Below are 23,538 nucleotides of genomic sequence, written 5' to 3'. Positions count from 1 at the left end.
GTTAAATAGCTGGGGGAAAGCACTAGAGGGCTCCCCAGGACCGTCACTGTGTCCTGGTACCTTTCCTACAACAGAAGACGAGGAGTAGGAACTGGAATAGGAACACCCAGTATAATAAATTTGGAGGTCCCTGTTGACTGTCACTTGTCAGTAATTACCTGAAGACTTCGTTTAAAGCTTTTCTTTTTTTTTTTTCCCAGAATGTAGTTTAAATATATGCATTTGTTTCTCGTGCATGTTGGATCCGGGTTGAGAAGACAAGTTGTGTGATTCACATTATTATTTTCGGGTTCCTATCAGTTGGTTTGAAGTAGTATATTTCCAGCTTACCTCTAATTTCTACCAGAGGCTGCGTTATTTTCAGTGGCACTGCACTGAACAATATGTCACAGTATGTACCCTGTACAAGGATTAAAACATTAAACATCTGAGTTCTCTGAACTAGAACATTAATTTATATTAATGTTACTAAAGGAATGAGGGCTTAAAGTAAACGAAGATCAGAACCTTGATTTTTCCTCTTCCCTCCTTCCTTTTTTAGTTTAATGTCACAGTCAGAAGTTCACTGAAGAGCTGGGTGCTTTTAGGTGTTTATCTTCTCCTGTGGGATAGTACAAATTCTATAGCAGAGACAGGTTGAGTGAGATTCCTTTTACCATGTAAGCTACCTGCTATAAATCTGTCAAAAATGGAGTAAAGGGAGCCCTAAAAGAGAGATCATTTATTTCCTCTTCCCATTCTCCAGGTATTGTAAAATATATTTGCTACTTTGAATTAAATTTGCTACTGTGAATTAAATATGAAGAGAAACCAGCTACCCTTCCTTAAAAAGATGCATCTCAAGGTTAATCTTTTTAGACTGCTATAGTAAGGTGTTCTGCAAGTGGAGTCTCCCATAGCTCACTTGTGACAGATTCTGTAAGATAATTCTAAATTATTAATTGCTTTTACGGTTCTGTTTTTAATTCAGCTAGATAGACAGACAGTAGAATTTGAAGTCCTGGTAGGGACCAACTGCCTTGCCTTAATTTTTTTCATCATTTTTGCCTTAAAAAAACTGGGCAGGGTGAATTTCAGTTGACTAGTTTAAAACTTGTAAACAGATGCCTTATTAAAATGATAGTCTTTTACCCTTGTTCAGCAGCATGGGGAGGATTGGTGGCCAGTTTATTTATTTATTGTTCCCTCTTGTGTGTTATAACAGAGAATCCCAATAAGGTGCTAGTATGTTATCACAGCAGAAGGTTTTTTTAAAAAATATTTTAAGCTCTGTCTGTGCCCTGTCCTTAAGAGATCCCTCACTATTGAGAGCCACTGGTGGTTTTTGTTCTTTTCAAGAAAACACAACAGTATTATGGCAATGGAGTAGGTTTTATAATCCATTTTATATCCAACTCAATTTAAAGGACTTGTGTATAAAACCTATTATCTGTGCATTGGAAAGAAGGGGGGTGTCCATATGCTATGAATCTGTGTATAAGCAAAATGCATTTTCAGTATATTCAGTCTCTTTTTTTTTAATATGAGTTACAAGGCAATGTTTTATATTCCACAGACTTATTATACTTCTATCGTAAAGCATCATACAAAAATTCTCTTCAGAATTTCTTCTTTGTACAGATAGTTCTGTCCTTGAGAAGGTGGGAGACAACGATCACAGATGGCAGATGTTAAACACATTGTTCAGTGCAGTAGTTGACACTTTAAGTGCAGTAGTGATGAAGACTATTAAAATTCCTCAATTGTATGATGTGGATTATAATTTATTTTAGAGTTCTAATTTAGGAAAAATGTATAGGAATGTCTTGAAAGTAAAACAGGTTTGCTTTTTTTCCTTTATTATGATTTTAGAGACATATTCCTATATATCTCCTTTGGTTGGTGCCTTTTTTTTGGTTCTGACTCCGATGGGGATTGTCATAGCTGCCAAACACCCAGCTACCAGAACTGTCCTCCATTCAGGATGGGAGCCTGTTATAACTGCCATGATTATAAGCAGGTAAGTCTGTTTGTCTTGCTTCATAGAAGCATCTTAATAGTCATCCTGCATCTCTGTATATCTTACTTAACACCTGTTTGTACTTTGAAGAAACATTTAAGGAGCCTCCAGAATTTAGAGTATGATAAAACTTTAATCTTCCCAAAATGAGGAAGTTACAAAGTTAAGCCACAGGTGGGAATGACTGGGGGAGCCAGCAGTAGCCGGGGACTATGATGGGTTGCTGTATCCGTGATTGACAAGTGTGCCCTATCAAATGAGGGAAATGGTGAGCTACTCATCTCCTGCAGCTTCCAGTCAAGACTCTGCACTGATCTGACAGATTATTTAATCCAATGACAGTTATGAATCTGAAAAGTAGAGTGGCTGATATTCTGTGATCTTTGTTATATGAGAAGTCAATTTTAATAAATAACTAACTACGGCAATGGTACCCTGTGGCTCAGAATGAGGTAATGGCACAGGGGAAGGGTGAATTGAGATGAAAATTGTGTCTTGAAGATGTTCTAAGACAGATTGCTCTGAAAAGGTTTTAAATACTAATTAATGGTCCTGCTTGCCTTATTCTAAATATTGTACTTTGTTTTTCAGTATTGGTGGCCTTATTCTGGACACAACTGTATCTGATCCTAACTTAGTTGGAATTGTTGTTTATACCCCAGTAATTAATGGTAAGACTCTGACAACATTATTTGCTACTATACATCAATTGATATACCTTGGTTTGAGAAACATCTGTTACAGTAAATTTCTCTTGTGCTAATTAATATCTGGTATATTAATTTCAAGGTTTGATTTTGGTGTCAACAGCTGTGTATTTGAACACCTGAGAAGTGCTTCCTATTTTTACTACAACCATTAAAACATGATAGAGAATAGGAGAAGTAGAAATCTAAAATAGGCCTTAATAAACTGAAAGTGGAAATATTAAAGTAACATATTCAAATATTAAATTATCAAATATTATATTGAAGCAGTTATGGCTGTGGAATATGTATATAAAATTTTATCTCAAGGGATTTTCTTCTGAATATCCAAGGACAAATTTTCAAAAGGGTAATTTGCTGTTGATATGTAATGTATATAGATATAAGAACTAACAAGGATGCTACAGGCAAGTAAATAAATTTTTCAAGAAAAATGTATGTTGTTTCCAATGCCTGGCAGGTACTTTGCAGGTGTGTAAGAGTGCATTTGTGAAAATTTGGTCCTTGAATTAAGTGTTCTATCTTCTAACAATAAGAACAAGGCAAATTTTATGAGAACAGTTGATATCTTATACTGATGCAGTTTGAAAATGCTTTTCTTTCCTACTACAGTAGAACAGGGTTGATACTATTTAGTTTACAATAATTATAAACACCAGATCTGTTCCCACTCTATTGCTGCCTAGCTGTTCTTTCCCCTTTTTGTATTTCTTCATTTGATTTCTTACATTAGTTTGCACTTTTATGTAGTGTTCATTTTAAGACCATTTTGCCTGTTACCAAGATGCTACTGTTTTAACTTAAGCTGGCCCTTGCAAATTCCATTAGTGCATGTTCTATTCTGTTTTCTAAGCTATGAATTAAATGTATTATGGCCACTTGTTTTCCACCTTGATAACAAGATATTAATAGGGTCACTGAATTTTAGTTTTGAACCACATTGGCCTGATATAATTAATTTTCCAGACATTATTAATGGAAATGTAATGTTGGATAGCACCTAAACATTTTGATAAGCTTTACTGTGGCTGACAAGTAATATATCAATTGCTGCAACCATTAGGCAAGCTGTTCAGTTAGTGGGAGAAATCGTATTGTTTTGACAGAAGCCTGTTCTTGGCAAATTCATGTTAGCTCATGTTTTACAGCTTTCATATCTTCTAGATGCTTCTGAATTGTCTTTTTAATAATTTGTTCTAGTTCTCATGTAGGAACATAAATTTCACTGATATACAGGGTCTCTGTATCATCCTTTTTGATCCCCTTTAAAGATATATTTTCTGTTTTCTCCATTACAGCCCTCAGGTATTCTCTAACCTCCGAGATAATGAATTTGCAAAAATGATCACTAATAATTCATGAATTGTTCATATAGCTCTCTAAGGACTAAATTTAACTTACCCCCAGGCCCTAGTACATATCAGTTTGTGATCAGGTATTATCATTTTTATGAAGGCTGTGGACTGAGTATTTCAGTCTTCAGTAGAGCATGTTGCTTGCTCTTCTTTCTCATTAAGGTCCTTTATTTTCTTTCTTCTTGCTTTTAACATGAAACATTTCTGTGTTGCCACTCTTGTTCCTTGCTAACTGTAAATTAATTCTTACACTTAAGCCTTTATGTTTCCTTGCCTATGCCTTGCCTTTGTATTAAATCAAAATTGCAAGTGCTTGCACCTAACTTTTGTATGTTTCCATTTTGATTTCCAGGTACCTGAAAGGCAAGGCAGACATTTTTCTGCTTTACATCTGTTACTTTTCTTACAGTAGTCCTTTTTCAGTAACGCCCTGCATTTACCTCCTAAGATGATTGGTTTTTCTTTTTAGGCAGGTCTACCCAAGCCAGTACTCTTACCAATGGTCCTGCTTTCCCTGATGACATAACTTGATAACAAAAGCCAACAACTCTTTCCACATGGGCTTCTTTTTCTACTCCAGTACAGTACCAAAATAATTCCGGATTTTCTCTATAGGTTCCCTTATTCTAGACTTGTTACCTACAATGGATACAGGTCTGGTGGACACATGCCTTTCTCAAGACCTCGTGTACTTTCCAAATGTTGCAGTAATGATGGTCTTTTACCCTGCAACAATTATGGACTGCTCTTGTCAGTGGAATTAGGCATCCTATTGGATTGCCTGTCTGTTTACATTTTACCTTTTTGTCATTTTTAGCTAATGACTGGACTTAAGTAAATAATTTTAATTGCTAAGAATGACAGCTTACTATTAACATGCCTCTAGAGGAAAGAGTAAATATACTGCTTTATTTCTTCTTTTCTTTCATATCTTTTCTTTCATAAATTTATCGACAGAATTAAGGCAACGCACATACATTCTTTTGAACTGTCTTTATAGGAAAAGAACTAGCCAAAAGCTGTATAGCCCTGGATGTTGAGCTGATAGGTCAAAAGATCTCTGAAGAATTAGGCAGATGGATGAGAGGGAAAGCTGGGGCAGACAGGGAGACAAAGAATCTTTCCAGGAGACATGCTTGACTCAGAATTCTAAGGATAGAGGCGTTTCTATTGGAAAATATAGAGAAAATATGTTCTGTGTAGAGGATGCAGAATGGGTCTGGTTTATGGTACATCTCCTGGAAAAGGAAATTGTAGGTAGGTGATATTTTTGGTTGTTGTTAGATTAGCCTCTCCTGGGTTTCATAATTTTACTGACACCTTTTGATATTGCTGGTCAGTACAGTGTAGTAAACTGGGGTTTAGGAAGTCTTTCAGTCAAAAAAGCACGTCTGTTGACACTCATTTACTGACATAAAAGGTGTGTTAAGTCACTTAACAGATGGCTTTTTAAATATTACTGTTGCAGAAAGTTTTCTTTAACAGTGCTTTTCTGGCCTTAGAATTGTCATTGTAAGCCTGAGTAGTGACAGGAGCTGAGGGTTTTCCCCTCAAAATGCTTATAAGATGCCTGTTTTTTTCCTTTTTTCTTAATGTTTGTTACTCCTATGGCATAGAGAACCTGAAAAAACCCAAAAAACCAACAGGGAAACCTGAAAGAAACATTGTATCGTACTGAGATTGTGTCCAGCCAAAATTTGATGACAGTGTAAATTTATCCGGGATTTCAAGGTGTCACTATTTATTTCAGTGCCAGTTTCCATCTCTCAAAAACCTGAATAGTACGTACTACAGAGTTATCAGTTGTTAGGCTTGCTGTGTGCACCACTAAGCAGCCTTTGGCCAGGTCCTGTCTAGATGGTTTGTGTATTCTTAGATGTGAGACAAGTTACTTTCATCATGTGTTACAGTGTGGAGCCATTAAATCTTTCAGTTTAAGAAATATTGGTCTGGAATTTGAGCAACCTCAGAGGTTCCCTATTAACAATAACTACAAATATTTTCCCAAAATATTAACACACTTTTTAAGCAGGCAGGCATTTATAGTCCATTTTACTGCTGGTGGCCTGAAGTATTTCACAACCGCTTTTCCGTTTTCCCACTTTCAAACACATTTATTGAGATGAATATTTTTTTATTCTATGGTTGGCTGGGTTAAATTGTATCTCTGCTTATTAAAAATAAATAAATCACTTTATTGTTTTAGCCACTGTGGCACTTACAAACTACTTGATACTTAGATGTCTGTTTGACGTACTGAAGTTCTGAATAAAATAGCTAAGCCCAAGAGTGACTGAGCTTCAGCCTAGGTACTCCAGTTGATCATTATGTTTTCTAATGGATGAGGTGGTTAAAACCTGCAAATCCTCTTACAGCATCACAGTGTGTTGAATTTGACTCAGGAATTGCAATTTGCAAGAAACTGAGTTCCTTTGGCACAGAAAAAAGATAATACCTTAAAAAATTATATGCTTCTGAATATGCAACAGAAATGAACTAAGTGCAGTTACCGGATAGAGCCACTTTCCTCTCAGTTTTCATTGTGTACTTAGACAAAACACTGTGAGATATCTTCTAAGTATTTGCATTTCATGAGTTACTGCGTAATAACCAACATATCAGTAGACTTCACCCTATTTTTATGCATCTTGAAGAATGGAGGTTCTGCAAATTAATGCTGAAAAATTATGGCCACTTGAAAATTGGAAATACTTTATATCAAGAAACTTACCTTTGCAGGTGGTTCAGAGCAATACTCTAAGGGTAACACAAACCAATTTTAGCATTTCTTGCTCTTTGGGTGTATGTATTTTAAAATTATTTGCTATCTGGAGGAAAGAAATGTAGATCAAAGAATATGAGAAAAATATATGAGAAAATTTAACACAAAACTTAATGAGTATCAGTTGTCTAGGAGATGAAAATTAAGCTTATGTAAGGGTAAATTGAATGACAGGCTTTCAGGTTTTTTGGAGAGATTTTGCTGTAAATTGTTTTGGAGAATAGGGAAAGAATGTACCGAGAAACCATTCCTCCTCAAGAAATAAAATGCATTTTTTAATAGCTATGCATTTTAATCTCTTTTAGGGTAGTTGTACTTTGAGTTTTCCCACAACAGAGTAGTGCTTTGATTAGAATATAATAATTGTCTCAGACAGTTGAGCATCCGAAGTTTGTCTCTGTGAATTACAAGGGAAAACATTAATGTACCTGTATGGCAGTAGAGCAATTTGGCTGAGCAGCAAAATAGTTTTTCTGCATCCTGAATTAGAAAAAATGTGTTAGTCTCAGAAGGCACCTATGCTTTACGAGAACTATTCAGTCTTTATTTTGGCGTGAATGAGGAGGAGGGCTTTGATTTTTGACATTTACTTCTGACACATTATTGGGTGATAGTTTCACTACTTTTTAGTTCCTAACCTGCATGTGTAAACCTGCATATTTGATACTATTATAGATGTGTACTCTTTCTTGGAAGTCTTACTTGTAAATTTTTAGAAGATCTCAGTAATCATTAGTTTTCACAACAGTTATATCTCATTATATTTTCATTTTTTGACTGTCAAAGAACAATTTTTTTATTAGGGATAGGAAATAACTGATTTATGAGTCAATCAATCATAAAATGTAATACTTTGCCTATATAATGTTGTCTTAAAGACTTATCTTAATAAACACCCATATAGGAAAAGTTAATATTTTCCATCTATGTTCCCCCAAACATTTTCAAGTATTAAAAGAAATGCTACAAAGTAAAATGGAAGATAGAAGAAATACGGATGAAAAAACAACATAAATAGGTAGCTATTTAAGGTAGATTTCTAATCTAAGTATTTCACTTGCATAAAACATGATTTTTTGAAGTTAGTGCTAGAGTCAGGGCAAAAACTCATCTTGTATCTTCTGAAAGTTGATATGATTATTCAAAAATTTAGAGTTGTGGTCACCATTGTAACTGAGATTCTTTTGCTTCCTTTTTGTTTCATTGTTATGATGCTAATGATGAACTTCAAAAAAGACTAATTGGCAAAACTGACTGTCTTGAACTATGGATTGTGTTCAGGAGTGTGCAAAAGTGAAAATCTTCTTACCTTCCTTCTCTTGATAGATTTACAAGAAAAATTAATTTGGGGATTGTGTTGGCCTGATTCTCTCCTTATGTAGATATTAATTGATTTTAGTCCCATTGCAGAGGCTGCGTTATAGGTGCTTGGGAACAACATGGTATTCTGTTACTGATTAATCTATCTCCACAGAACTGGAGTTCTAGAAATCTTTACTCTTAATGATTTGGTTTGTCTGTTCTTACACAATTATTTGTGTGCCCTATCATGCAACTGTCTTGTGAATATTTATGGCACTGGTCATTAAAGCTGAGTATGTTTGCTGAAACACAATTGGGAGGAAGACGTGGATTTATTTACTTCTTTCTAAAATCACAGAAGTATTTATGTTGGAGAACTTTTGAGATCTAGTCCAATGCTCTGCTTGAGCAGGGTCCAACAGAGCAGGTTGTCTAATACTGTGTCCAGTAGGGTTTTGAATATCCCCGTAGATGAGACTCCACAATCCCTTTGGGCAGCCTGTTCCAAAATTTGACCACCTTCATCATAAAAAAATGAAAAAGGGGTTTTTGTGTTCAGATGGAATATTCTGTGTTTCAGATTTTTTTATTGCCTTTTGTCCTGACAGTGGGTACTAGCAAGAAGAGTCTGGCTCCCTTGCCTTCATCCCTCATCTCAAGTATCTATACACATTCCTAAGGTCTTCCTGATGAGCCTTCTGCAAGCTGAACAGTCACAGGTCTCTACCTCTCCTCATATATGAGGCTTCAGTTCCTGTGAGCCTGTGTTGGACTCACTCCAGTCAGTCCATTTCTTGTACTGGGCAGCTCAGAAATGGGCATGGTACTGCAGTTGTGGCCTCACCAGTGCAGAGTACAGGGCAAACATTACCTCTTTTGGCATGCTGGAGATGCTTTTCCTAATGCAGCCCAGGATGCTGTTGACCTTTGCCATGAAGGTGGATTGCTGTGTCATGATCAACTTCTTGTTCTTCAGTACCCCCACATCCTTCTCTGCAGACCTGCTTTCCAGCCTGTACTGGTGCATGGGGTTATTCCTACCCAGATGGAGGACTTTGCATTTCCTTTTGTTGAATTTAATGAGATTTTTCTTGACCCAACTCACGAGCCTATCCAGTTCTTTCTGAATGGCAGTACAACCCTCTGGTTTATCAATTACTCCTCCAAGTATTCCCTGGAAAAGTGTTTATCAAAACATACAGTATAATTTCTGAGGTAAAAAACAGCCCAGTGTGTTACTGGGAGCAGTGAATGATCTCAGACTTATCTGTGTCATCAACACCCCTCCAGCTTCCCTTAACTTCTGGGTTTTTACCTGTACTGAGGGTTATGAGATATGGATTTGCTTTGAAGTATTTTTTAAGATGCATTGATGTAAAGTACTTTTAATGTGGTTTTCCAAATAGCATAGTTACTTCTATTATTAGAAAAAAGTCCTTTTTCCAGATGATGATTAATAGAATCACCCCCGTAGGCCTGTTTGCAAATATGTGACATGGTTTTGGCTCTGCTTTGAGTATGGTTTTTGTGCTTGTTAGACAAAAGAGCTGTGATAACAATTTTCAGAAGAAACATTCCTGCTTAGCCCTTAACTGCCTTGATAAAATGATGAGGTTTTCAATTTTCTTTTAAGGTTGTAAGTCAGCGTGACATTCTTCGCACTTTAGCAGACAGCGACTCTTCTACTTATTGACAAAGTAGCACTTTCATATTGAAGTTAAACACATTTGCTGTTCTGAGAGGAATGAAGTAACAGTTGCTGGATTTTACTTTTGAAATAAATAGTTTTCCGGTGTTATAGTTCTTACAAGAGTGAAAAGAAGCTAATGAAGTTAGTCTTTGCAAATTTAGTATTATTATGATGACTGCAACAGGAGAACAAATTTCTGGATTAATTAGTGCTCATGGAAACAGTCCTCATATATGTCTACAGAGATTTTAATAATATGAGCAGCTACTGAGCATGTGACCATTTTATGCATTCAGAAGATGCTGAGAAGTTATCAGTTTTGTGTATTGACATCTTGTCAACCTACACGGTTTTATCTGTGTTCTGTTTCTTGCAGGGATCTGATTAATCCGGTATAGCTGAGATGGTAACTTCACATGCACAGTAGCTGCTGTTACCAAACAAACTGAGTCTCTCTGTACATATCAAAGTGATTCATTCAATGCAAGCACAGCTTTATTCTCTCCATTTTCCCTCTGCTTTCCACAGCATCATCATGCCTTTTCTGTGTCGCTGAGCTACTGGCTGAGCAGGAGGCATCATGCCTAGCTCCAAGCTAGGTGCTGACTGGCCAGCTGGCACACTTATGCCCTTAACTGTACAACTCATATTACTGCCTTTGTCTCACTGAGGGCATGGGTTTGAATCGTTCCCTTTATGTACCTAGCCACTGTTTTCTTTTTTGGTAGCTTCTTTAACCATACTTGGAGGTAGTTAGCATCACTATCCTTGTGTCAGACGTGGCTGAATTTGGCCCAAAGGTTTAAAAATAATTAGGAGAATTGGTAGTGAATAGGCAGAAATAAAAGACAGTGTCACTGCTGCTGCCCATCACAGTACATTGTCAGCTGGTTGAGAGTGGATGTATGGATTCTAAAAGCGCTTACACTTCACTACACCTGCCTGTCTTCTGTGAGTTAAAATGATACCACTAATGCTAAATTATTGAGACTCAGACAAATGCAATTTAAAATAATTTTGCTTAACATACAAATATTGCATTTTCATTTAGCTAAAATAGATTGTATATGTTCAACATAGCTGTAATTGGTTACTCTGGAAATCACACTCCACACTGGATGTTTTGGTTGGCATGTCAGCTTCCTTTCAAGAGCAGATATCACTGCCTTTTACTGGTGTTCCATGGCTGGCCAGTTTGTTTTAGAATCACATTTAAGGCTTTTCAGTAATTTCCTGTTAGCTACGTGAGCAATAGGGCTTGGGGCGTACTTTCTCTAAATGATGGTTATAGAAGTGAAAAGATTTGTGATTAATAGATGTCCATCAAAGGATTGACAACCAATCTTACACCTTCTTTTACAGACTTGTCCATGTCTCTGTTGTCCAGACAGTTTTTTTAAGCACCATTTCAAGTGGTCAAATTTCCGTTTTCCTTAATTCTTGTATTTCAGTCAGTCTCCCTTGTTATTGACTAGGCAAAACAGTCCAGATCGTCTGTCATATCTCTGAGTGTCTGAATTCGTTGAAGGAAATAATTATCAGTCACAAGAGGAAGTTATATACATCCTAGGAAATACTTAAAGTCTAGAGGGTTTGTGCCAACGTGTTTTGCAGTTGCATTGCTACAAAACTCAAAACAGGCCTATTTACTTCCATCTTTTATTTGATTTTGTAGTGTTATAAGAGATATAGTGAAGAATAGTTTACTATTTCTTTAATATTGTTTTGAATATATCAGTTATTGCAGTTGTTAACCTGCTTGTAATAACCCAGATTGCCTTTATGTTCTCTTTTTTAGCAGAAATTGTTTCATATTTTGCAGTCATATGGCACCATCCCCAGCTTTGTAGCTCTATTAGGAAGCACTTTTATATAACAGCTTTTTTATAATTCAGTCACAGAAATTATCTGATCCCCATCCAAATGTGGTGCATTGGTACTTAATTTTATTTTTGTCTCTCTTTCTGTATCTTATTCTCATTACTCAGAAATCTCTAATTGTTCTCGATGAAAGAACAGATTTGGGGCCCTACTTAGATTGGTTTTAATCTGTTTAAACCTCTTTTGTAGTTTAGATAAATCCCTTATTTTACCACTTTTTCTGAAAAAAAAGCGCTACTGTTATTTTAATTTTCTTTGCAAACTCTGACACAACCTTTTGGTAGTTCATATCTTGCCCCTCTATCTCCTGACTGGGAACATGCATATCCTGATTTGTATCTGAAGCTTGTTACTTAAAAGATCTACTTCCGTGTTAGGTTCAGCCATTTACTGTCTTTAAGCAGTGGTGAGGCAGAAGTTCTTTGAGTTCTCAGTATTAGATCCCTGTGCTAACCACTCCATAGTCACCAAAAGAATTTGGGAAATAGTGTCTTCTGATCACCACAGGTATTCGTTCTGTACCCAAAGCCCTAAACATCAGATAAACAAATTAATTCAACTATGATAAACAGGGGCTTTCTCCTTCTGAAGCAGAGTCAAAATCTGCATTACTTTTGCTTCTTCTCAGAGCAGCCCATTGCTGTGTAGAGCATCTGAAGGGGGGGAAAGAAACAGCATGTACTTGATATGCAAGTAGACAACTCAAATATAATAACTAAGAGGATTTTATGCTGTTGCTTCTTGCCACTGCATTCTACAATGTAGATATAAAAGCTTGGTTTAGTTTTCTATTCATTGAAGTAAAAATTCATAGAACATAAACCAGCCCATATTGGAAGGAACCTTGAAATGTCATCTGGTCCAACCTTTTGTGGGAAAGGAGCCTAGATGAGATTATCTAGCTCCCTGTCCAGTCACATCTTGAAAACCCCCAATGAAGAGACTCCACCATGTCCCTGGGGTGGTTGTTCCAGTGAATGACTGTTTTAACTATAAGAAATTTCTTTCTTATATTGCAACAAAAGCTCTTCTTGTGCAACTTGAGCGTGTTGCCCCTTATAAAAAAGAAAGCAGAATCTCCATCACTACCATTGTCTTAAAAATCATCTCTTCAGACACATATCTTGTTCTTTCAACCTGAATTATGAGTGACAGAAGACTCTAGTTAGTCCTGCTCTGTGTCAAAGGCGAATGTATATATTAACTCTTGAAGTAATTTCCAGTCCTGTGATTCTGTGTGTGAAATCTGCTTTTATGCTGGTGGTAGTGAGTGCATCTGCTTTCGTTACTTATATCTGCCAGGTAATCCAACAGGGGCACAACTGTGCAGTACTTCTGCTGTTCCAAGGGGGATTTCCAAAAAGGAGCAATAAAAGGGAGTTTCACCTATGAGAAAGCATAAGATTGAACTTTTTGGAAGGTTTGGAATTTTTTGCACTTGCAGTGATTCAAAGCTGATCTCCAAATATCCAGTGATACACCAAACTGTAGCCCAAGTTTTCTGACTTGTTTTAATGCTTGATGTTTGCCTGTCTGTAGCTAATATACATTCTAAAGATATTTCTCATTTTGACTTTTGTACATAGGGTACTATGGTGAACATAGAGGAATTTGGTAAATTTGCAAAAATATTGCCTGCTAGAGGAAAAAAATAGTTGAAAACTTTTCATTTGTTCCCTTCTGCGTTTCAGGTATTGGTGGTAATCTAGTAGCTATTCAAGCTAGCAGAATTTCTACCTACCTCCATTTACACAGCATTCCTGGAGAGCTGCCAGAAGAAGCCAAGGGTTGCTATTACCCATGCAGAACATATTATGGTACAGGTATGGATTAGTCAGTTAAAACTACTGTCTCTCATCTCCTCTTTACCCCTGTGTGCCAGGCTGTACCACCAGTGAGGAATGGCAATGGACTGAACTGGCTGTGTGCAGTTCAAGGGCAGCAGAGGCTTGGCAGTTTCCTTTCTCTGCAGCTGTTTGCCTGTGAGAATCTCAAGGAATTCCTGGAGGAGGCACAGAGTAGAGAGGAACACAGAGCAGGGTGTAACCCTGGCAAGGTTTGAAGATAAGGGCTGACGAGGCAAGATGCCACTCAGAAAGATTTCAACCTTCATCTGTCCTAAGCTTGTCTACCTGCTCCTAACTTTTGTCATTTACCCCTAGAAGTTCAAACCAATTTCCTGTCAGGACTGAGCTTTATAACTAACATTATTACTAAGCCAAATCCCTGATTTCCATTTCCAATTTCCCATTTTCTTTCTAGATTCTTGCTTCACAGCTTATTCCTCCCCTATATTTTCCACTTTCCTAATGATGTAGTAACTATGGTGAAATGTGATGTGTCAACACCATGTATTACACTTTCATATTTATGAAATTAATTGGAACAGATCTGAAAGTGGTAAATGGGGGATTACTTTTTAGAAAAAAACGGTAAAAAACTTTTCTAAAAAGTATTTTTAGAAAAAAACTTTAAAGATTGTCTTGAATATGGAGTCCAAAAGATTGTCTTTCCTAGAAAGATTTAGGAGGTCTCTGCAGCTCCAAAAATGTAGATGGTACTACGTGAGCACAGAATGAAGGCAGACAGTTCACACCCTCTTCTGGAAGAGCTCTGCTTACCTTTTCTGATAGACCCTAGAGTTGTCTTTTTCCCCCACTGTGAAATTCCTCAAGGAGTCTTTTAGTGGAAAATAATGCCTGCTGTTCCATAGTTCCATAGTCAATGCTGTGGAATTCCAAAACCATTTTCTTTTTATATTAAAAAGAATAAAAATCTGCTATAGTAATTGAAGACCTTAACCAAGTTTTGTATTTTTTTTTATTGTAGAGGTAAATAACAAATCAGCTCAAGTTCTGCTTCTTTTGGTGATTCCTGGACACCTGATTTTCTTGTACACTATCCACTTAATGAAGAGTGGACATACTTCCTTGACCCCTATCTTTATAGCAGTATATTTGTTTGCAGCCCTGCTACAGGTAAGAACAAGTACAACTTGCAAATGCTTGTATAAAGTCAAATGTTTGAAGAAAACCGTGCTTTTTTTGATATCTAAAATCTCATGAATGAGATACAAGGAGATATGGGTTAATACAGGCTTTCAGCACAGCTCTGAAGTAACTAATTATCTCCACATATATGCAGCGTGCACAGGTGTATCTGTATTGTGAGTGCTTTCCAGAAGACACTTGACTGCATTTTTTCCCAGTCATGCATCTTTCACATTGTTCTTGGAACCATTGCATCTAAACTCCCTGTCTTTTTAATCAACCAGAGGGGAAATAGAAAGAAAGAACGGTAGCATTTATGAATGATGAATATATCGAGGAAAACTCTCAAAGAAATCTCCTAAAGTGGTTCATATTACTGTTTTAGTTAACATAGTCCAGTAGATAAGAATGTTACAGCTTCCTTGGTGTGTTCTTAATATTTATTAAAGTTTAAATTAGTCTGACAGTGAACACCATACAAGAAATTTTAATTGCATTTATTGTCAAACTTTGTTACATTATTTTGGCTGGTCTTACCTGGTGGTATGTTTATACCCAGCAAGGGGCAGTTCTTGAAAGATGCCTTTTGAAATAGCAATGTCTCAAGGTGAAATAATTTCACTTTGAGAAATCTTTAATACAAAATTAAATCTTTTTATTAACACCACAGCTAGTTTTTAGCTATAACATGGCTGAATTAACTATAATATTTCATTGCACCTTAAAACCAAAAATCGACTGTTCACATTACACAGTTAAAGTGTAGTTGAAATATCCATAATTTAAATATACCTACTGCTTCTAAAAATGTGACCACTTTAGTTTTAAAATACAGACAATATTATCAGCAGTGAATCCTTAATAAAATTATGATTTTTAATGTTCTGAATTTCTCTCTGTGTTTATCATACTGCTGTTTCAATAAGGACAGGTTTCAAAAACTGTTACCATTTCATATGAGAATTGTATACCTTTTTGGTAGAACAACACTGGTAACATTCCAACCTTTGAAAATGAGAGTGTCATACTAAAAGATATGTATTACTTTTCATTTTCCTCTTACATAATATTCCTAGTTTCCAGCCTTATTGCTCCTTTTATAACGTGTTTTCCTGAGGAAATGATGCTATTCCTTCACTCTAGCTGTTCTGTCTGTCTGTCCTTTCTGAGAGCTTTTGAATCCTCTGCTCCATTTCAGTCAAGTTTATCTAAATCAAGCTCTCTCAGTGGTAATAGGTTCCTGTAATCTTGAAAACAGGTTGGGGCAAGAGTCTCTGTTAATGCCTCTGCTGAAGGTAAGCAGTACTGAATGCAGTGTGATTTCAACCATTATTAAACTTTAGACATATCACATGGGAATGAAACTGAATTCATAAATCTAGTCCTCCTGCTCACAGAACTACAATCATAACATATTTAGGGACACAAATCTTTCCTTCAGCAGCAAGGGGTACGGTAAAACTTGAGAAATGCAGAAGCTCACCTGAAAACCAAAGACATTATGACAGGACTTTCAGATCACACAGTAATTCAGACCTAGCATCAGGATGTATAGACATGTAGAGTTGCTTTTTCATAAATTCATTATATGATTAGAATATTCAGTTTTGCAGCCAAGCATATCCATTGCAGTACATAAGGCCACACTTGATTGTATTGATTTTTCACTTATAAAGCAGACATACAGCTTTTTTCTTTTTTTCCCCTGCTCCCTTTTATAGATGATTTTTTGTTCTTTATCTTCAGTTTTTAGCCGTAACAGGTGTTTTAGATGTATTTACTCGGAAACTGAATAACAGTGTTGCACACTATAACTTCTCATGGGTCTTGACGTATTTACAGTTTGAAACCCCATGGTTTTAAAGACCTTCTGAAAATATTTAATGCATTCCTTTCCCCATTTTAATTTTTCTGGTGTTTTTCTAGTAGTGATTATTGTAGTATTGCATACCTCTAATTAGAGCAGATTCAAAAATTTTGGACAGATAATTCTTGCTTTAATTCTTAAATCTTCAACATATTTGATTTACCTGTCAGTCTGAGGTGCTTCCATACTGTGATTGGTTGCTTTTAAGTTTCTCCTTTCTCAGGGAGAACACTTCAATATTTGTACTCATTCCTCTTCCCTTTTTCAGTGACTTCATCTATGCACTTGGATATAGTAAAGAATAGTTTTCAAGCTGCCATTTCTTTTGGCATAATCTAACATCTACTGATCTCATTTTTCCAGAATTCTTTTCTATTTTTGGCCTCCCAATGAGAGCTCTTCCAGTTCTGCTGTAAAACTGAAAAACCTCACAGCTAGTTGTCTCAATTAACAACAAACCAACTCCATTGTCAGTCTTTTGATCAGTGAGAGATCTGCATTCTAGGCCTGTTTTATAATATATTGGGCTTTGTATTTATGTTCACTTTGCATGGAAGGCATATGAAAATGGATGTCAAAAATTGCAATCCTGCTTGCAAGCTGTATCTTTTATGTTTGAGGTGGTAAATGATAATTTAATAGAATACAGTGATTCCCAAAGGTAAGAGTTAATTATTGTCATTCTTGTGTTTGAGGAAGTTTAATATGACTACTTTGGCCTTTGCAATTCCTTACTTATATTGAGCTGGGGGGCAGAAAGGGGAGATGAATAATAATTATGGCAATATACCTCCTATTTATATCTTTCTCACTATGTTAAAAAAATAATGCTAAATTAAAAAATAACAGCATCAATGAAATGGATTTTCTGTTTTTAAAATTCAAGTGACTGCTGTAAGATGTAAAATTATTTAATGACATACCTTACTGCGGACTGAAATAGATTATTAATTGACTTCAAGATCTGTTTATAATCTCTAACTGTCCAGCTCTGTGTTTGTTTAAAATGGAGAGAAAGGGGCTAGATAAATGGCAAAAGTAGAACTGGAATGTTAGAATAAATGAGAAAAAATCAAGAAAATGTTAATGCAAAGACATTGATTATTACTTTTTTATTTTTCTCTTCTCTCAGTTTATGCTATTCCACATTATCTCTACAGTAAAATTATACATACATATGAATTCTATTTGGCATTTTAACATGACTTTTTCAGATTGTCTGTAAACTTCAATATGCATTCGAAGGTAATAAAATGGAATTAATTTCCATTGAAAGTTCTATGCAGTATTGCTGCAGTTCCAGTCAGAGAGTTAACTTCATTTTCATCCAAATCTGATACTTTCATTGTTTGACTTTTGTTTTTTCACTACCCACGCCTACCAGCTCCTTTCAACTCTTCTCCCTACCTGTTCTGAGATATTTGTAGATATTTTCTCCACAGGATGCCATTTAATTGAAATATTTATGGAAAAAACATAACTAATATGACATGATGAACATTATCAATAGTGTAATTTAGTTATTATTGACTGAAAATGTGCTATGTAGTAAAACAAAGTACAGTTTCTCTGAATATGCAGTTGTTTCTAAAAATCAGTAAATTAAGATATTTTAAATAGTATAAGTATCCATACTGTTATGATCTTCATTGTTTCTGTTTCTCTATGGATGAAACAGTTTGGGGTTTCTACACTTAAGAAAACCCAGAAAGTATTTTATTTTATTTTTTATTTTATTTTAATGTTCCTAACTCTCATAGTACAGCTGTTTTTCTTCATTAAATTAATACATATTCTTGAAATGTTCTTAAATTAAATTTATAAACTGATTCTATTGAAAGTCAAGGCTGTACTCCTTTTACCTTAACTGCACAAATATTTCTATTAATCTGCATTCAGCTAAAACTTTTAAGCTAGAGTTCGAAAGGTCTGAATTAACTCTGTAGTGAAGAGCCTGTTCTGTGTTTATGAATGGCAGCACCAGGGGAAAATACAAATAAAAACGTTATGAAGAAAGTATACCCTCTAAGCATGTAGGGTACTTCACATAATGCAGCGTACAGTATCTGGGCAAGCCAATGTGCCTTAATGAAAACCAGTATAATGATTTTAAATGTGTTTTGGATTTGGTGAGTGGCTTCTATTTAAGAGGAATACTCTTTCCTTGAAAATTTTACAAGAACAAGTCACAGACAAACATGTACCAGTACACTGCACGCAGTTACAATATGGGATTTGAGCAATAAAGATTATATTAATTGGAGAACAGTCCTCCTCTTATACCTCACAAAGGCACAAGTATTTTTTAACTGTATGAGGCTGTGCACTGAGCAAAGTTTCATCCTCTGTCTTGTCAGCCTGCAGGAAAGTGAGAGCAGCTCTGGAGTTGCCAAGCCGTCAGTCCTGGCACACGGCTCGGAGCATTCAAAGGCAGCCTCTGTTCTGCATGTTCTCACTGAGCCAGTAAAACGCCCTCTAAGGAATTTTCACACCTACTAACCAAATCTGAACACACAGTTATGTTTAAGACTCAGGGAATAAACAAACAATAGGAGATTCCCAGAGCTATTACCAGGCAAATAAGTAATTCCAAAATTCTTCTTACCCAACGAAGGTCAGATGTGTACAGCTGTGAACTCACTTTTGCAGTTCTTCAGGGCTGTTTGGGGCAATAGAAAACCAAGGATTCAGCACTGCTCATAACAGCTCCCTGCTCACATCAAAAATATTTTCGATTTCTCACTAGTGTGAGGGTTCTAATGATGGTATGGGCCTCTTTAATGTGGAAACATAGCTCATGGGATACTCTGTACATAATAGAGAAATAAGAAAGGTTGTGTTTATAGACAAAATATTGATACACTTTAAATACTACTTTTTCTAACAGGAAAGGTTACTTCCGAAAGATAGAGCATATAACTGCTAAAGAGACCATGAATTATGGAAACTAAAGTCCAGATCTGGACAGCTCTGTATATTCAGTGCTTTCTCATTGCAGTATGACAAGCAGACTTGCCAGATTCATTGAGATGTGAATGTGGGTATCAACCACTCCTTCTCTTCCAGTCATGTTACTGTCTGTGGTAGAATCCTGGCTCCTACTGAATCATTAGCAGGGATATATCATTTTTGCCTTCAGAAGGCTGATCTCCAAGTGCTTGTGTACGTTGCATGACACTCTGAGTTGTGCTACAGCTAATGCAGGCTGAGCATACCTGAACACTTACTGGTCTGGGTTATTTGGAAGTTATTTTGGTCAAACCAGGGTGTCTGGCAAAGCTACAAAGAAATCAAGATGGCAATCGGAAAAATTTGAATCAAACTGTGGAATAGAAAAGAAAGTCGCTTCCCACAAAGTTACATCAGTATGGTCAGATTGACTTAGAAACAACTTCAGTTTTTACTTCAATGAGGTTTTAGTTTTACATAAATGTGTACTGTGCTGTCTGGGCACTTGGATACCTTTAGAGGAGCTAATACCACTTAGCTACAACACAAACAGCAGCAAGAAAAAACTTACTGTTCAGTGGTTTCTTTGCAGCCAGACATTGAAGGAAATCTCTATATGTTTGGAGGAAATAGTGATTTGTTTCCCCTGGACATGATACACACCAGATATGCTACCTGAGAAAACTGGAGAAAAATAGCTTTTGAAAAACGTGTGTAGACCCTACTCTGAGAGTTCACTGACTACAGATCTCTGTCTGTAGGCAGTGGAAACTCAGCAAGTTCAGTGTGGATCAGTTACAAGCACTTAGCAGTTACTACTTAGTTTCACATGAAGACATCAAAAGCCATTTAAAATTGGAGACGTGTAATATAGAATTTGAAAATTAACTTAATGAATGGTCAAAACCACTAGAAGACTTAAACCATAAATCTGGCAAGAGTGACAGAGTGAAGACACAGTAGTCTTTAGAGATCCCTAACTGGGATTTTTTACTCATAATTAAAAAACAAATAAATAAACTTGCCTTTGAATTTCATAGATTGGCAAGAGTTCTTATGCAGTAATTACAAGATCTTTTCATAATTATGTTATAGATGAATTTTGAGTCAATATAATTTTGAGAATAAAGGAGACTTAAACTACATTTGAAGAGGTTACCTCAGTTTATTTGCATCTATGTTTCCTGTCTAAAGTAACAGTATGCAGCTATTTTGTAATGTACCTTCATATGGAAACAATTTAAGGTGAAATCAGCAGTACTAACAACAGGCAGGGTATCCTGTCTAAGGCATGCTAAATAAACTGCTAAGGGGTCTTTGTTCTACATACTAAACTTAGACTTGAATCTTGATGATGCTCATTAGAAAAGCATATGCAATTATATAACCTAAATTTTAATTTTCCAGTTTGGTATTGGAATTCATTCATCACAGCAACTAACATATAAACCAGTATAAAGGTGAATTATTCTAATTTGCTTTACAAATATTATGCATTTGAATGTTACACTTTCATCACTGTGAATTTGACATGCATTCACTGATAAAATATGGACATGCCAGATGAATGAAACAATAAAAATATTATAGCATCCTGCTACTTATTAATTAGACTATAGGAAGCTTAGACAGTAGTAAGAATGTTTGGAACAAGTTGTGTATCCTTATTTTAAATAATAGAGTTTTATTCTTTTCCCATTTCAGAAATCATAAGAAATTAATTCCATGAGAAAATGCAGATATGCTACATGAAAAAGATCAAAAATAACTTTCCTTAGCTAATCTTGTTATTGTATCTAAAGACATGCAAAGAATGAAAGTAAATTTTGTGCAAAATAATGAAGGAAAAAAACCCATGCTTTGTAGTGTATAATGTTCCCATTTCTAGTCGTGCAGTCATAAGATTTGAACTTTAAATGGTGAAGCTCACTCATGTTTAAGCATTCATGTTCAGTTTCAATGTGATATTCATAATTTGAATCAGAAAATTCAATATTGAGAATTACTCTCTATTGCTGTTCTTTGTTGTAAAAAATAATACAGATACTTGTATTCCTTATTTTTAGATCCTTCATCATTAGTATTTGATAAAGAGTTCACTCTAGCTCTTTTCCTCCCTCTTATTCTTATTGCTGTATTCTACTACTTCTGTCTTCTGAGGACTTATTTTGACAATGTGACTAAAGGGTCATTTTAGAAATGCAGTCTAAATCTGATCATGTCTTTAGTTTCATTTTCCTCAATTTTGATTGTGATTTTTTTTCCCAGAGGAATAATAATATAGCATGAACACTTAATTGTTCTCTTCCTCTGTATATTAAGTAATTTTAGCTCGCATCTTGAACATGTTCTTCATGTTATTTCAGGCTTTTCTTATCACTTTTCTCCAGCTTTCATGCTAAACAGAACATTCTTTACTGTCTTAGTAGGCTTTTCTGTGATATTGGTCCCTTTATTTTTTCCCTGAAAACCAGCTGGTTTTCAGTTGGAAGTAGGAAGGCTTTCTTCTTCAGAGCAATAGTGCAGGGCAGAAGTACACAGAATTCATACTGCTGTGCCATCTGCGTTATTTTGCTGACATAAGTATCCATCACTGATAAATAAATCTCAGAAAATGTGAAGTGTTGTGTCTTGTTATGTCTTTTAAATGATTTTTCTCCTTTCTTTTTTAATCTGTCAGATCATTGTGAGTGACTTATCATTTTAAATTCAAGACTGTCTTTCAAAAATTCAGCAAACTCATAGTAGGGTCCTTCTTTTTTTTTCCCCCCCAAAATAATAGTTGATTACTTTGATTGCCCCCTCTTAACAGTGTTCTTAACAGCAAAATCTTACTGAAGATTTAAGTCACAATGATTAACTCTGTCTTGCAGCACGAACTAATGTGGCCAAATAAGTAACCATTTCCACAGACTGAACCCTATAATTCTTAAATGTTAGTGGGTTTCTAGCCATGCAAATACAGGGTGGATGATAGCATTATTCCCTCACAAAAATGAAGGCTGGTGAGCTGCATCCTCATAACATACTCTGTAAGCACTATGTCCTAATTTCTGTCATGTATTGTTATAAGCATCAGTTAATATAATATGCTACAACCTTTTCCTGTTACTTACAGAAGCCAGACGTGTTATAATTCGCGTTGTTTGTTGCACACCTGTAGGTTAATACAAGCACAAAGAATTGTTTGGGTAGGTTCACAGAAACTTAGTTTCCAAACTACCCATTTTTCACAGAAGTATAAGTTGGTTATTTCAGGGTGGAAAATATATAGACAAATGAATGGTATTCACATTTTAAGAGTCAAAAGTGTATCCTGCCATCTAAATTTTACTGTGTATGTTGTGTCTAATTGGTTGTGTTATATAAATGCAGTATATATTTTTCTTGGAATGAATGGTCTCATCTTCTAATGGAACATGCATAACTATTGTTGATGTGGGGCGCTACAGGGTCTTCTGTGCACATCCTGTAGGAGATGTTAATGTACAGGATCTTTTATAAACAGGCCTCTTTTTGTCTCTGTAAGAAGAAGGAGCTGACTTAGAGAATCTGATAGTCTTCCAAAGAAAACATCTGTTTTAAATATATTTGTTTGGATTCCAGTCAGTGCACCTAGGACTTGCATAATTAGCTTAGACTACAGAGTTCCCTTTTCAGAAGATACATTTATATAAATAAGCCATGCATTTTTCATTGAGCAAATACTCCTCCTTTTTTTTTTTTAATTAGAAATTCAGGCTTGTATTTTAACATACACTTCTGCAAAGCAAAGATTAATTGAGAAACTTTTTCAACACAATTTTTTGTATGACATTCATTTTGCTGTATTTATTATGGAGAAGCATCTTGCAACATCTTATCAATAAATGAGTGTATACATTTATAAGTATGCTTTTGATGCCAATGATTGATTATTTACTAAATAAAATATAATATTATACTTTTTATTACTCCTGATGCTGCATATTCCTTTAAATGTACATAGTGGAGTTCTTAAAAAATGAATTATAGGA

General features: G+C 35.6%; 1 protein-coding gene across 2 annotated transcripts in view; it reads left to right on the top strand.

Annotated features, from left to right (window-relative positions):
* The window catches only part of SLC41A2 (solute carrier family 41 member 2), a 48,335-nt gene that overhangs the window by 22,446 nt on the left and 2,351 nt on the right, over window positions 1–23,538 (top strand). For both annotated transcript variants that reach the window (XM_064654858.1, XM_064654859.1), the window contains exons 7-10: window positions 1,852–1,999; window positions 2,591–2,670; window positions 13,408–13,539; window positions 14,546–14,694. In XM_064654858.1, coding sequence (XP_064510928.1) covers window positions 1,852–1,999; window positions 2,591–2,670; window positions 13,408–13,539; window positions 14,546–14,694 — 509 coding nt within the window. The remainder of the gene's footprint in view (window positions 1–1,851; window positions 2,000–2,590; window positions 2,671–13,407; window positions 13,540–14,545; window positions 14,695–23,538) is intronic.

The sequence above is a fragment of the Pseudopipra pipra genome, chromosome 5 (genome assembly GCF_036250125.1).
Source record: "Pseudopipra pipra isolate bDixPip1 chromosome 5, bDixPip1.hap1, whole genome shotgun sequence".
NCBI lineage: Eukaryota > Metazoa > Chordata > Aves > Passeriformes > Pipridae > Pseudopipra > Pseudopipra pipra.
This window is presented reverse-complemented; position numbering and strand designations above follow the sequence as displayed.